At 46.2% G+C, this 15,785-nt stretch overlaps 2 protein-coding genes across 5 annotated transcripts; both read right to left on the reverse strand.

Moving 5' to 3' along the window:
• Positions 1–98: 98 nt before the first annotated feature.
• Positions 99–10,301, reverse strand: LOC139449962 (deoxycytidylate deaminase-like). Of its 4 annotated transcripts, none has more exons than XM_071231577.1 (5): positions 10,134–10,301; positions 6,730–6,833; positions 4,417–4,549; positions 2,741–2,945; positions 99–2,153 (listed from the first exon to the last, which is right to left on the reverse strand). In XM_071231577.1, exons 2-5 carry the CDS (start codon positions 6,814–6,816, stop codon positions 2,111–2,113), a joined length of 468 nt encoding a protein of 155 aa, XP_071087678.1. In that variant the 5' UTR covers positions 6,817–6,833; positions 10,134–10,301; the 3' UTR covers positions 99–2,110. The 4 variants fall into 4 exon arrangements, with proteins under 4 accessions (XP_071087678.1, XP_071087676.1, XP_071087677.1 ...); XM_071231575.1 differs by lacking the exon at positions 10,134–10,301 and adding an exon at positions 9,087–9,108; XM_071231576.1 differs by lacking the exon at positions 10,134–10,301 and adding an exon at positions 9,014–9,089.
• Positions 10,302–12,791: 2,490 nt separating this feature from the next.
• LOC139451116 (uncharacterized) lies at positions 12,792–14,989 on the reverse strand. Its single transcript, XM_071232915.1, has 3 exons — positions 14,238–14,989; positions 13,479–13,977; positions 12,792–12,827 (listed from the first exon to the last, which is right to left on the reverse strand). The coding sequence occupies exons 1-3, from the start codon at positions 14,987–14,989 to the stop codon at positions 12,792–12,794; spliced, it is 1,287 nt and encodes a 428-aa protein (XP_071089016.1).
• Between the last annotated feature and the right edge of the window lie 796 nt (positions 14,990–15,785).

The following is a 15,785-nucleotide window of genomic DNA, read 5'->3' on the forward strand; positions in this document are numbered from 1 at the left end:
GGCGTAAACCCATACTCACTCACTCACTCACTCACACATCAACACGATGTTATTTCAATTGTGTCAAAACAAAGAGGAAATTCATTCATTGTCGGAACTTTTATTTAAATAAACAATGAACAATAGAATAATAACATATAAAAGAGATACCCTCTGTTAAAATACGACTGGCCCAACACCCATGTAACTTAACTTACCAACATCATGCAATCCCACAGGAAAAAGTATAACACCGTAGCAGAAAGTACCCGAGTGTGTGTTTATCTATCATAGTGACATCTAAGGCTATTAACTTTAATTTCACATTCTGACAAGAATTGTCCATTATGATTTCCACTTAACGTGTTACTTTCTATGTTTTTTAGTTCCGTGTACTCATAAACTGGCCCGCATGCACAAAGGGACACAACACCTGACAACACCATTACCCACGGCCCAGCAGTGTGAGGACAGCACGTGACCATCCAACAATCGCAGCAAGGATCGCAGAAGATGCCCAACAAACTGTTACGCATTCGTCACCACCCGCCCCTTCCCGTGACCTGATTTCGGCTTGTCCCGGAATAACACGAGATGACCACTAATGACGGTTCCGGTCACAGTTCTGAGCACTACATCGACAGACTTAATCTAAAGATATCAAACGAGTTATTTTTCCACGTGACCCCCTTTCCACATTGGTACACTTTTGCCAACGATGTGTGAGGGATTTTATCCCAGCTTCATCGAAGTGTACCAATGTTATATTTGGGATATCACTTTCTTAGTAGAGTACAGATTCTCGTACTTTTCTGGGATGTGTCCCGTCTGGGATTCGAACCCACACTGCCAGAGTGAGGCACCTATTCGCCAGCACACAATGTCAGCAGTCTTACCCACTCAGCCACCGAGGCTTCCACAAAATCAAAGTCCGACAACAGGTAGTCTTGATCATGTATCTTGTGTGCTCCTCATCAAAGCGCTCTGTCAACACAGTTCTCCAAAGCAGGGCTCCATATGACGTCAGCGTTCAAGTTTATAGGCTCTGGCTAGATCTTTCTGTATGTTTAGGAACAGACGGAAGCCTGACGAAGCCAGATCAGGAGAACAGGGAGAGTGCTGAAGGAGTTCAAAGCCACAGTCGTGGATTGTATCATGTTTGTTTGTTTGTTGTTTAACGCCGCGCTCAGTAATATTCCAGCTATATGACGGCGGTCTGTCAATAGTCGAGTCTGGACCAGTCAACCCAGTGATTGACACCAACAGCGTCGATCCACGCAATTGGGATACGATGACATGCATCAACCAAGTCAGCGAGCCTGACCACCCATCTCGTCAGTCTCCTCTTACGACAAGCATTGTCACCTTTTACGACAAGCATAGTCACCTTTTACGACAAGCATGGGTTGCTGAAGACCTGTTCTACCCCGGATCTTCACGGGTCGGAAAAAGCGGTATCATGATTGTGCAACGCTTGCCTAACTAAAGCACATATTCCTGAGAGTAGAGACAAAAGGTTTGCAGAGATATTGTACACTGTGGAAGTACCTCCATGAGGAGAAACTGGTTATTAAGAACTTTTTATGCAGGACTGGGTTGTTTGGATACGTGCCATCAATCAATCTCATTAAAATCAGATCTTAGTTCTCGCTATCGCTAAACGCGGTAGCGAGAACTAAGATCTGATTTTAATGAGATTGGTCATCAATCAATCTAAAGTCCTTTCCTGCTTCTCAAGGCGTTTCAGCTCGGCTTGATTACATTTGTCAGCACCACACCATATTCGAGGGATTTACCAAAATGGTAAACGTCCAAGACCCGCGCCATTTTGAAGATTCCTCCCTCATTAAAATGAAATGCTGGGATATAACTGAAAATCTGTCCTTAGTGGCTTAAAATCCAACTCACTCACTCACTCACTCGTTCTTTTCATACTGGTCCTGAGGAATCATGGTTTGTGGCAGTTACTGAAATATATCACCAATTCGAGTACAGTTACAGTTACTACAGTATATAAACAGAAGGCAAAGCTGCCAGGTGCTGGAACTAGTTTTAACTGGCTGCGTATTTATCTTTTCCGGCGTTGTCGATGTTGTTTGTACAAGCTATTGTGCTTGTCTGAGTCGTTGCATCATAATTTACAGACGAGAGTCCTCCCCGTTGTGGCGTACTGTCTGAAACAGATAATAATAATAATCATCATAGCAATAATAATAATAATAATAATAATAATGAGGAAAAACATGGCAAATATGCAGACCTCGCTTTCGAAATGTCACACTTGCATCCCAAGTACCAAGTTGACCGAGTCCCCATTGTTCTCGGTGCCTTAGGTTTGGTACCTCCCAATATGTTGACTGACATTGGGAGAGTACCCTGGTTTGCTACCAGGAATACAGCCCTTCTGACAATCTGGATAATGCAGACGGCTGCAGTGGTAGGGAGTCTTCACATTCTCCGAAAAGTTCTGGGTGGGTTTGACGTGGCAGCGCTTCCTGGGAGAAGTCCCGTTCGCTGTCTAGGCTGCGTGTAGAGGGGGCAAGGGCCCTGAGCTGATGATGAGTCTTACCAGCCAGACTCTGCCAGGATCAACTAAATCCTCTTTGCTGCGTTTATTTAAATCTGTATATGATAATAACAATAATAATAATGTTTAATAAATTTAAAACAAGCATTCTTCTGAGCTACATTTCACAATGCGTATAAGCGCACGGTTTTCACTAGGTAAGGAATGTCATCAAATAAACAGTTTTTCACTTACTTTAATGCAACTCCAGAATTTTTTAGAATGATTCGTGAAGCTTGATAGCGTACATTATTGCGATCTTCCAGGAATATGACCTCCTTGATTCCTGACAGAACAATTAACCTTGCACAACCATTACATGGGTGGAGTGTCACGTAGATGGAACAGCCTCTTAAATCCCCAGGACAAGACGCAATGGCGCGCTCTTCCGCGTGACATACTGGGAAAAGAAAAGATGACGCAGGTCAGCATCTGTCAGTGATCTTCAGTGCCATGCTTCATCTCCATGTAAACACCATACCAAGTGATTGCATAAACTTCAGTGTGAAAGACCGAGTTTTCTGAAGTACAGAAAAGTGATATTTTCATTGTGCATGCCCCCCGCAGTTATCATAACACTTGATATTTCACAGCAGTGAACCTAACACTTTGACGGAACTATTGTCATGCAAGAGTTACCTCCCCGCAAATTGTCTCCCTTTATCGCACGTGTCTGGTCAGTACACAAACTGTTGACGTTCGTTCCACATTGAAAAGGCAAGATGATGACAGACGGTCTTTTGTGGAGTTAATATCGTTTCCTGCCGTTTGCTATTCTCTTAAAAATGTTTCGTTTTAAACTGTAAATTTCTCATTGAACTCGTCAATCGGGACTGGTTTCGCAAAGCGCCATTTTTCAGTGATCAGCGTGTATTCCTTCGCTTCCAACAGCGGTCTCGTAGCTTTCAAGAATATATTTTTGAAGTTGATTTAGTATATAATCATAACCAAATATATGATAACAAATTTAAGTGACCTCAAATACTTTTTATTACTTTTATTTATACTACTTTTTAAGTCTCCATTACAAGGGGTGGAGAAACGTCCCTGCGTGTTAGGTAGGGAGAATTTACGTTTCAAGGTTTCACATTTGTAATGATAAAAATTAAATTTCCAACAGACGACTGCACCAAATGTATATCATAAATCGGATATTCCACGTGTCGAGTGAAATATCAAGTTCCCTCATCTCGCCACTCGTGAAAAAATCTCCTTCACCCTGTCACTCGAAGAGAGAAACATGATTCCCATTACCTAACCGCCCCGTGAAGATCTGGGGTAGAACAGGTCTTCAGCAACCCATGCTTGCCGTAACAGGCGACTATGCTTGTCGCAAGAGGCGACTAACGGGATCGGGTTTACTTCTATACATGCTCGAAACCCAGAATCGCACGGAGCATGGTCCATGGTCATTTGGAACCATACTTATTCTCGTGGGCTTCGTCAAGGTAGTACTTGACCATCTGAAGTCATTTGACTGCAACACAGTGCGGGGTTCACCCACCTCACCCACCTCACCCACTTGTTCATTTAGACCTCGCCTCACCGGGGATTTACCTTGACCTTTCTATTTGCAAGTCCCTGGAACTCTCTGTCATGGCGTTTGAGTCCGAGGTTGACCATTACGCCAACAACGAATAAAAACTAGTTCACGTGAAGCAAAACCAGACACTCGGTGAGATTTTTTCTTGTTTCAACCAAAACTGATACAGCGAAGGAAAAAGACAGAAAACGATTTATGAATGCTGTAATTGCTGGAGGTGTATTTGAACAACGTCATACTTTGTTGCATCACATGGGCCTCGCGGTGCAAACAATTTAGTTGCGTTCACACTCAGTTGTTATGTGTACAGGACGCCATATGTTCTCACCATAGAGCCGTTTGTGTTGTAATGGATCTGGGTCGTCCTTACACCAGGGGTACATGTCGTTGTCGTCGTTGGGCATATTGTTGTAGCCAACTGCCTTCACTCTACCATAGTCGTCCACCACGCATGCACCAACCTGTGAAAGTGATACTAATATTTTAATATCTAAATCCCGTTGGAGTGATGCTTCACTGATATTGAACTTCATTTATGTTGATGTTTTAATAATACTGATACTTCATTGATATTGATGCCCCGCTAATATTGATACTTCATTAATATTGATACTTCATTTATATTGATGCCCCGCTGATATTGATACTTCATTGATATTGATACTTCATTGATACTGATGCCTCGCTGATATTGATACTTCATTTATATTGATGCTTCACTGATATTGATACTTCATTTATATTGATGCTTCACTGATATTGATACTTCATTTATATTGATGCTTCACTGATATTGATACTTCATTTATACTGATGCTTCACTGATATTGATACTTCATTTGTATTGATGCTTCACTGATATTGATACTTCATTTATACTGATGCTTCACTGATATTGATACTTCATTTGTATTGATGCCTCGCTGATATTGATACTTCATTTATATTGATGCTTCACTGATATTGATACTTCATATATATTGATGATTCACTGATATTGATACTTCATTTATACTGATGCTTCGCTGATACTGAACTTCATGTATATTGATATTTCAATGATATCGGATGCTTTGCAGATATTAGACCCAGTGACTCGATTTATTGTCACCTTCTAAATTACTATTTTTAAAAATGTTATTCTAGGAATGCGAAACTGTGGATCTGTAAACACCGTCACAAAGACTCTGCTCAACTGACATGTCGCATTTTGTCTACAGCGAGGATTTTTCTGACTATCAGTCAGTCAGTAAGTGAAGTCACGCTTTAGCTTCGCGGTCAAGATTATTTCATGTATATGGTGACGTGCATTCACGGGGAAGATGAAGTGACTCAGGACCACGACCGGTTGACCAAAATCATTCGCATGAAGTCCAAATGCCGTATCGTTTGATGCCTAATGCGCGTAAATATTGTTGTCTTAACGGATTAAGACTGGGTGTGTTTGGGAGGGGGCGGAGTTCTATCTAGTGACATATGTTGGTGGTTATGCTATTTATATTACGTTTTTGGTTGGTTGGTTTGTTGTTTAACGCCGCACTCAAAAATATTCCAGCAATATGACGGCGGTCTGTAAATAATCGAGTCTGGACCAGACAATCCAGTGATTAATATCATGAGCGACGATCCACGCATTTGGAATCGATGACATGCATCAACAAAGTCTGACCACCCGATCCCGTTAGTCGCCTCTTACGACAAGCATAGTCTCTTTTTACGGCAAGCATGTCATATTAAGTAGTATCACATTTTCATATAGACCGTCTGGAGTCCGATTACGGCTAAATTACAAATGGCACTACTACTATCGCAAAGACCAAGGAAGAACGAAGCGTGGTTTATTTCACCCTAAAACATTGTTCTAGCATGACGTCATTTCTAGTGAGTATATATATTAGCTGTACGAGTATGACAATAGTGTAATAAGAATAAATGAATGGACATCACTGCATACGGTCATGTAGGCTATGCAGTAAACCATCTGCTTTGGTGAACCCTGAATTATGTACTCTTTGCCTTGAAGATGACAACCTCCTCCTTCAACGTTGACTCTTCGACTCCGGGTTGTTACAGCTTTGTTGTTAAAGCGTTCGCTCGTCACGCCGAAGACCCGGGTTCGATTCCCGACATGGGTACACTGTGTGAAGCCCATTTCTGTTGTCCCCCGCCGTGATGTTGCTGGAATATTGCTAAAAGCGGCGTAAAATCATACTCACTCACTCTTCGAAATTCGCACGAAGTCACAGTATGGATTTTTGAAAAATCAGTCGGCCACCGACCTGCGAATTAAGCGCAAATCAGCATCAATCACCAGTGACTCCGATACGCCTGGAAACTTGACAATGTACAAACGTACCTATAAAAGAGTTTATGATACCTCCATGACAGAATGATGGGATCTGATTGGTCCACGTGATCTTGATAAAATACTGTGTAACCCGCCTTGGAGTTAAGCTTTAAGCATGCTCTTGAGTGGTGTTGAACTATGCGCAATATAAATGGCTTATTATTATTATCATTATTGGATCATAGGTTGCATTACTTTCTATATATACAGTGGTATGTACCAAGAACGCCAGGTGTAGATTGTGTGTATGCAGTTTGAATTGAGGACAGTGACTTCTGTGACAAGCGCGTTTACCTGTCTCACTGGATCTCTACTTCGGCGGGACGTTGCTATGGCAATTGCCATGTACATCTCATCCGAACCGATAACATCCGACCTCATTCCACAGCTGTTGTTACCTGTTGAAAATACACGGCGAGAGTAACATGCAGTCGTGGTCATGTTACAATTGTTTTATTAATACTTGTATGACTAAATTTTCAACACACGTTACCATTCGGGGTACTATTGTGACACAAGTGCAGGCACGACGGGTCTACAGTGCTACAGTGGTACAGTGCTATATCAGGACGTCTTGTGTGTGCGGTGCACCGTCAAAAGTCTGATGCTTTACAACACATTGCCTTCTGTTAATTCCAGGAAATAATATTTGAATTCAATACACCTTAATACTACTATTTTTCTTATTCAAAAACAGGGGAGTGTAACGGACGACACACAGGATTCACGAACGCGACAACATAACTCACCTAAGGGTCCTTAGCAACACTCACTCACTAACCTACCCATGCACCCACGCACGACACCCACTCACTCTCCACTCACCCACCCACACACCCGCTCTCCCATCCACTCATTCACTCTCAAAATCACCCACCAACGCACCCACGCACAACACTCACCCTCTCACCCACCTACCCACGCACTACACTCACCCTCTCACCCACCTACCCACGCACTACACTCACCCACCCACACACCCGCTCTCCCATCCACTCTCAAAATCACCCACCAACGCACTACACTCACCCTCTCACCCACCTACCCACACACGACACCCACCCTCTCACTCACCCACCTACCCACGCACTACACTCACCCTCTCACCCACCTACCCACGCACTACACTCACCCTCTCACCCACCTACCCACGCACTACACTCACCCTCTCACCCACCTACCCACGCACTACACTCACCCTCGCACTCACTCACCCACCTACCCACACACGACACTCACCCTCTCACTCACTCACTCACTCACCCACCTACCCACGCACTACACTCACCCTCTCACTCACTCACCCACCCACGCACTACACTCACCCTCTCACTCACCCACCTACCCACGCACTACACTCACCCTCGCACTCACTCACCCACCTACCCACACTCGACACTCACCCTCTCACTCACCCACCTACGACACTCACCCTCTCACTCACTCACCCACCTACCCACACACGACACTCACTCATTCACCCACCTACCCACACACGACACTCACCCTCTCACTCACCCACCTACCCACACACTACACTCAACCACCTACCCACGCACTACACTCACTCACCTACCCACGCACTACACTCACTCACTCACCCACCTACCCACGCACTACACTCAACCACCTACCCACGCACTACTCACTCACCTACCCACGCACTACACTCACCCACCTACCCACGCACTACACTCACTCACTCACCCACCTACCCACGCACTACACTCACTCACCTACCCACGCACTACACTCACTCACTCACTCACCTACCCACGCACTACACTCACTCACTCAACCACCTACCCACGCACTACACTCACTCACCTACCCACGCACTACACTCACTCACTCACCCACCTACCCACGCACTACACTCACCCTCTCACTCACTCACCTACCCACACACGACACTCACCCTCTCACTCACCCACCTACCCACGCACTACACTCACCCACCTACCCACGCACTACACTCACTCACTCACCCACCTACCCACGCACTACACTCACCCACCTACCCACGCACTACACTCACTCACTCACCCACCTACCCACGCACTACACTCACCCTCTCACTCACTCACCCACCTACCCACGCACTACACTCACCCTCTCACTCACTCACCCACCTACCCACGCACGACACTCACTCACACATTCACTCTCCCACCCTAATACTCAATCACTCTTAAAATCACCTTCCAACCCACCTACCCACGCACCACACTCACTCATGCACGACACTCACTCGCTCACACAGGCTAGTGGCACGGCTATACTGCAATGTTATACCCGGAATACTATTTGCACCCAAGGCAAGGCTGTACCACGCCTCCCATGTCGACCGTGTTGCCAACTAACAAATACAAATCCACACTGCGTGACCTGTGCCACATTATATATAATCGGTAGAGCATTAAACTATACAGATAGAAAAATGCATGTGCTGAGTGTGGGGTAAGTATTGTTAATGTACATCAGTAATATACACCTTCGCGTAACCATGATTCGTGGATATAAGGAAAGTTCACCCAAATTCGTGGTTTAAATGTCCGATTTTGTTTTGTATACTCACTGATCATTTAATTCATCTATTAAACTATAAGAAAATGACCAAGATTCCACTCGTGACTGAAAAGTTTGTTTACCGAAGCCATTTGCATTCATCAGCCATTCATGTGCACACAAAATGTGACGTCACCTTGATTCGTGGATTACGTAGTACATTATTGTATCGCTATGTACGAAAGCCCAGTACCGTTACTGTGTAATATTTTTTTATGAATTCGAATCTATACCTACCAGCATTTCTGTGTCGGCTGATAACTGTTGAAGAGCATAGTTATTTAACACACAACTCCAAAACGAATCTTGTCAATAAAGTTATGTACACTATTTACAGGTAAGTTTGTGTCCTCTTTCCGTCCTACTCTTCCGATGGTTTGCATGGCAGACCATGGCAAGGGCAATAAGCACGTGTCATGCGTCCGAAGCACGCGCACTGGACAACAATACTGCAAGTGCACCTAGTGGTTACAGTCATGATACATGCACTACCCCCACTGCACGAAAAACAGTGATGTGCATTGGGCCAGTTCAGCGGGCTGAAAGTGATGACACACGCAACATGTTTCGTCATCGGATATTGGCGAATCCTCACTGTCACTGCTGTATAGTAGATTAATCGCAGCGGATGGTCCCCCTGCTGGCTCGGTGGTACTTTTATGTTTTTATGGCTGTTTAGAAGTTGAACTTTTAACATAGTTTTTAACTTGAATTTCTATCTCTGGTACAGTTATGGCTTTGCCGCTAACGATCTTGTGGATAGGTCTACGTGGTTTTCTTTGCTTCCTCTGAATGACGGGAAGCTGGTCAACAAAGAATTGGGTTTGGTCATAGTTAGTTATATACCCCCAACCTTTAGGCGAACGTGAAGTGTCATCTGGAGTGTCATTTACTCTTCCCGCTTACCATTTATTTTGTTCTTTATTTAATGCGACCCCTTTATACTGTCTGCCCTGTATTGTTAAAGAACGTCACCCCTCACTGACCAGCCATGACCCCCCCCCCCCCCCCCCTCCCCTCCACCACCCCTATTGCTTGTGTACAGCAGCATTGCCACGAGACCATGACGTTAGGCGTATATACAATTGTCTGCACAGACGATCAATACGACGCTATATTATTAAACTCACCACGATGAGGGAATATCAGGCTGTGCTCGTGCTACGAAGATCTCAATTCGATGAACACTGCGTATCTGGCATGGATGTCGTTTATACGCGTGTACGATGTGGATGAAAGCGGTGGAGGTAGATGTAGATGTACATTGACCTGGACAGGTTGCCCACGTCAGTGCCAGGAAGTGGTGTACTCGTGTGTTATATCACTATCCGGACTGGATAGTGAGAAGCGTTCTGATTGGTCTAAAATGCTAACATCTATATATCAACTATATGTTTTAATTAGACCAGTTTCTTATTTTTGGCTGGCTCTAATTTGAGACTGGCAGGAGAAGGTAGTAAGTGAATGTTATCATACGCCGCGGTTAGCGACATTTACCTATATACGTTGTACCTACATACGAGCAACATGAGGTCTTGTGGACTATTTTTACGTGACTTGCGTCTTTTCTACTGCACGGAATTTGCGGATTGGATACCACGTTGTCAACACCAAATTCTTTCTAGCATAGTTTCGGGTTTAAGAACAATAACAGACCTTTTTCGAAATAGTGACAAATTATGAACATTTGTGTGTGCACTTCCATGACGTCATGGGCCTGTCACTTACTGCTGGCGCCACTTATTTGTCTCATTGTGTTGCTGCTTGATCGTAAGCCTGAAACCGTGTGCTTAAATATGTTAATTATTCGATAAACTTGTGCGGTGTTTTATTCATTTTAGATTAGATCTGTACAATCAATTTCTGGGATAACCCTTCCGTTTTAATATGGACATCACAACATGTAGTTAAAAGTAGGTATACTAAGCATTCACATGATAAAAAATGCAGACATGAGTAGTTGTGTGCAGCGGTAGAGGACCGCTCCTGGCTTCTGATTGGTCGAGAGGATGACGTGACCTCTGTGACGTCACGTCCGGTCACGTGTCCAGCGCATGCGCGCAGGGCATGATGGGACCTGCGCGCGCATCCAAGATGGCTGCCCATCCGTTTCCGGTGGCGCGGCGCTCCTCCAAGATGGCGGCGTATCCGTTTCCGGTGGCGTCCGCACCTCCAAGAGGGCTACGCGTCCGTTTCCGGTGGCGTGCGCCTCCAAGATGGCGTCGCATCCGTGTCCAGTGGTGCGCGCCTCCAAGAGGGCGTCGCCTCCCTGTCTGGTGGCGTGCGCACCTCCATGAGGACGTTGCCTCCGTTTTCCGGGGGAGGAGGAGGGAGGGAGGGAAGGGGAAAAATAACCCCAGGGAAGCGGTCGTAAAAGGTGAACAAGAAAAGAGTTTTGCTGTTGTTGTTGTTGTTGTTGTTGTTCTAAACATAGAAAAGGCGGTGGTGGTGGTGGTGAAGGGAGGGTGGTGGTGGTGGAGGGAGGGAGGAAGGGAGGGAAGGAGGAGGCGAGTTGATGGTTTGGGGGTTTGAGGGTCGTCAAAGCAAAGGATGAAAGCGTTCTTTCGGGAGAGATGGGGGGCCCTGAAAAGGGCCGTTGGAAAAACAAACTGGAAACTGGAAACGGCAGGAACACTGGAACACTGGAAAACTGGAACACTGGAAAAACTGAAAACGATGGGAAACTGGAAAAAACAGTGGAGCAGCATGGCCCATGCGTTAGTCACTTTGCTCAGATGATCTATCTTCTTCATCCTCTACATTCATCTCATCCTCGGACTGAAGGTGTCGTCGGCGCTTTGAAGCGTGTTTTCTTGAGGGGCTTCTGTTCCGTTTTCTTTTCTCTAGACGAGGTGTGATGCCTGCACGGAGTTGTGTGAGGCATTCTTTTAGGTCGAGGACATCGGCATGCATGTCATGGGTGATGACCAAGAAGCATCAAGCAGGGGGAGTGTGTCCAGATCCATGGAAGGGAGAGTTGCCAGCTTGAGCGCTTCATGATCATCACTGTCACTGGTCGTCATCGTCACAGACGCATTCGGTGAATAGGTGGGCTCCCGAGGGGTTTGTTCCCACCACTGTTCTAGCACGGACTGGGCTGAACTGACATCTAGGGTCCTGTCAATCATAGGACAGAGTCAAAGATATGAATAGTCATATTCATGATCAACATCAACATCATCATCACATCAAGAATGACTGAGACAAAGAAGAGCATGGTACTTACAGTTGTTCTTGATGAGAGATCTTCAGAGACAATTTCTTCCGTGATCGTCTTTTTGCAGGCGTTGCAGGTGTTGCAGGTTTCAAAAAGGATGTCCCCTTCGTTTCGGTGTCTGTTACCTATGCTGTTGTTGCTGCTGTAGTGGTGGTGGTGACTGGTGCTGTTGTGAGGTGGTGGTGGTGGTGGTGGTGGTGGTGGTGGGTGTTGCTGCTGCCGTGGTGACAACAGCTGCTGTGGTGGTTGGGGTGGATGCTGCTGTTGCTGCTGGTTTGCTGTTTTTTTCTTCTGGGTCTTCTTTATCGTCTTCTTCGGTGCTACTTTCTTGGGTTCAGTCAGTTTCCTCATCTTTGAACGTATCTTGACGTACGCATCGTCAGCCTTTATCTTGGCGCACAACATGTCGTACACTTCACCCCACAGTTCAGCAGTCATGTCACCGTTCTCATCTCCACTGCTTCCTTTACCACCCATGTCGCTCCGTGTCTTGGCATTCAACCGTTTCGACATGATGTTGTCCAGATTTTCTGTTTGTTGTTTTTTCTTTCCAAGTCTTCACGGATGTGTGTCAACACTTGATGGTACTCTCTCCAAACACATGTTTCTTCCAGATAAAACGCCAACAGCCAACACAACGTGAGCAACATCAATCAGTCGGATGATGTTGTTACTAGGTCCGTTCAGTGAAAAGTGATAACCGGAGAGCGTTGGCCGTATTAAAAGGCACGGAGGTCCTGCTTTCTGATTGGTCCATTCCAGTGTGTGGCCTGAGTCTCAATTTTTCCAAACTGGACCGACCCTTGTGTTTCTTTTCCATAGGGTTAGGCTTGTAGCGTGAGAGAGAAAGCACAACCTGGTTCGACCAATCAGAGCCCACCATGGCCCGAGCGCGGCCTCTGATTGGTCGACAACCCAGGCTTCTGATTGGTCAGATTACAATCCGTTTTTTCTGTAGGTGTCCATGTCAATTCAGTTTCGATTCGTTGTAATGAAATTTTTTGTTATAGAAAGTCGTCTCTGTACCCAAAGGGGAGCGTGTCTGTAAACTCACCCAACGAATGACCCAGCTCTGGATTCCGTCGTGGGGTCGATGAATGTAAATGATGCTGTCCGTGTCAAAGTACAAGACCCTGCGACCCACCAGGGCAAGGGTCTCGTACAGCTTGAGACGTGCTTGGGCGGTGACCCAAGCAGCGATGGCAACATTGAAATGAGAATGAGGGGTTTGGAATTCTTTCTTCTGGGTATAGGTCACTTCCACCATGTGTTCGTTGACAATGGTGACATCCTCGATGGTATTGAGTTCATCCCTCCACAAGGTAAAGTACTGTACAGGATCGTTCATATAGATGTTCTGACTGTAGTCTAGACGTTGTCCAAACTTGCCCCAGAGCGAATTCAGTTGCATCTTGGCAATCGTGCGACATCCTGGATTTTTTTCGATGCGGTCCTTGTCCAACCCAATACCTTCTTTGTCGTAGATCTCCTGGATGTAAGCATCGTGATCCGTACATCCTTCGGCGTATCCGCTGGCTTCGAGCTTCTCCTTGAAATGACGATCGATATAAGTGTCAAAGAGTCCTACTTGCTGGGTGTGGGGGTCATGCTGTGCAAAGGTGTCAAAATGCCAAACGTCGTAGATCTGAAGCACCTGGTAGTCATACTTCTTCATGGCTTCCTGGAGTTCTATGGTAGCGTACGTACCCACCAATGACCTTTCTTCGTCCGTGTGCTCGCAGGGGGAGTCTGACCGGCTATCGGCACACGTACGGCACAAAGGACAGAGCAATTTGCCACTCGATCTGTAAGGCTGTAGCGGATGGTAGAGTCGTTTCAGGGGTAGGACACGGCATTGGATCAGGCCTTTCAGTTCAAACAACGTGTCCACAGGGGGTTGATGGAGAAGGGTCGGGTGTCCCGTGGGAAACGCTCCAGTCTTACAATTGTAAGGATAAAGGAACAGATATCGATGTACTTGATGGTTTCACATTCTTGGGCTTCGTAGCATAATCACGTGGCATTGGTGCGTCCTCCATAGAAGGCGTCGCGAGGGTTGAGCGGTCCAGGGACGTGGATACAGTGGGGTCCCTGCAAGAAAGCACGCAGAGCGCAGTCCTCCTGTTGCATTTTTGTAAACTCGTGCTCCCACAGGGTAACGATCTGTTTCACCTCAGGGTGTTGATTCAAGAGACTCAGGCGGTAGCGGGTGTCGGTGTAATGGGCTCCCAACGACGTGCCCAGGACGGGATGAAGTTCTCCACGTTTGGTCTTGTGACAGGCCTGGCACCCATGCCAGAAACAGCCCAGGAATTCGTAGAAGGTGCCTGTCGCTGGATCGTAGCCATCCACACTGTACCGATGTTGACCCTCTCCACACGTGAACTCTTTTTCACTTCCATTCCTGGCGTGCTGGAGGTACAGATGGGGTTGCGTCTCCATCAGATAATGGAGCCAGTGCATGCAGGCTTGGGAATAGTTTCTCTTGGGCTGGTAGCCTTGAGGTGGAAGAATGGCAATGGTATTGGGTTTCAGGTCATGTTTTCGGATGGATTTCATGATGAACACAGCAGCTGTCATCACTTCTACAAAGGGATCCATGCCAACCGAGTTGATGGCGTTCTGTCGGAAGTCAGCGCATCCTCGTCTCAAAATGTCCACATCGCTCTGGAAGTAGGCTAAAAGTTCTCCTTGTAAGTCCAACAAGGCTCCTTCTTGCACTTTTTGGGTATGACACTTGAGGAAGGCTGTGCGTTCCGCGGGAGACATGCCATCGGGATCGTACATGACAGCTGGTGGATAGGGACCTCTGTAGGTCTGGTTGGCTTCGGTATTGAAAAAGTGCGGAAAATACCCTTTCTTCAGTTCACCAGGAGAGGGGACAGACCCTTCAGGATTAAGTGTAATTCATACGATCATGCATTATGGGCCATCACATAAATGCGATCCTCCTTCTGCACTGTCGTGGTGGTGGTGCTCTTGTTCTTCTTTGTCTTCTTTGTTTTCTCCACTTCCATGACATCTTCCCCCTCCACCTCTTCCACCTTCTCCTCCTGCTGGGGTAATGAATGTCGTTGACGTTTTGAAGAGTGGTTTCTTGAGGGGGTTCCATCCCGTTTTCTTTTCCCCATGTGGGCTGTTGTCCCCTTGCGTGAGCTGTCCTCAACACACACACACATCATATCACGTGGTGGGGCCTCGAAACACGATCTCACGGCTGGGACCATACCCTTCTTCTCTGCAGACAAAAGTCCATGCTCACTTCACTGATGCATTGTCCACATCCCAACTGCACCACGCACAAATTTGGAATGTGTTCCCCCGTGTCTTGCATGCATTCAAAATCATAGAAGACGTATTGGACGTCATCTCGTAGGTGATGTTGTTCCTCTTCCGCCTCTTCCCCTTCTTCCTCTCCCTCTTCCTCATCCTCGTTTTCTTCACGGAGAGGCGTCATGTAACAACGATGGTCTGGGGTCATGGGTTCTCGGCACACCAAGCAGGGATGTTCTTCATCTGAGCACACGTGGTGAACCATGGGAGTCTTCAAGACGCGGACCAGCTG

The sequence above is a fragment of the Haliotis cracherodii genome, unplaced genomic scaffold (assembly GCF_022045235.1).
Source record: "Haliotis cracherodii isolate W230 unplaced genomic scaffold, xgHalCrac1.p SCAF_8, whole genome shotgun sequence".
Lineage (NCBI taxonomy): Eukaryota > Metazoa > Mollusca > Gastropoda > Lepetellida > Haliotidae > Haliotis > Haliotis cracherodii.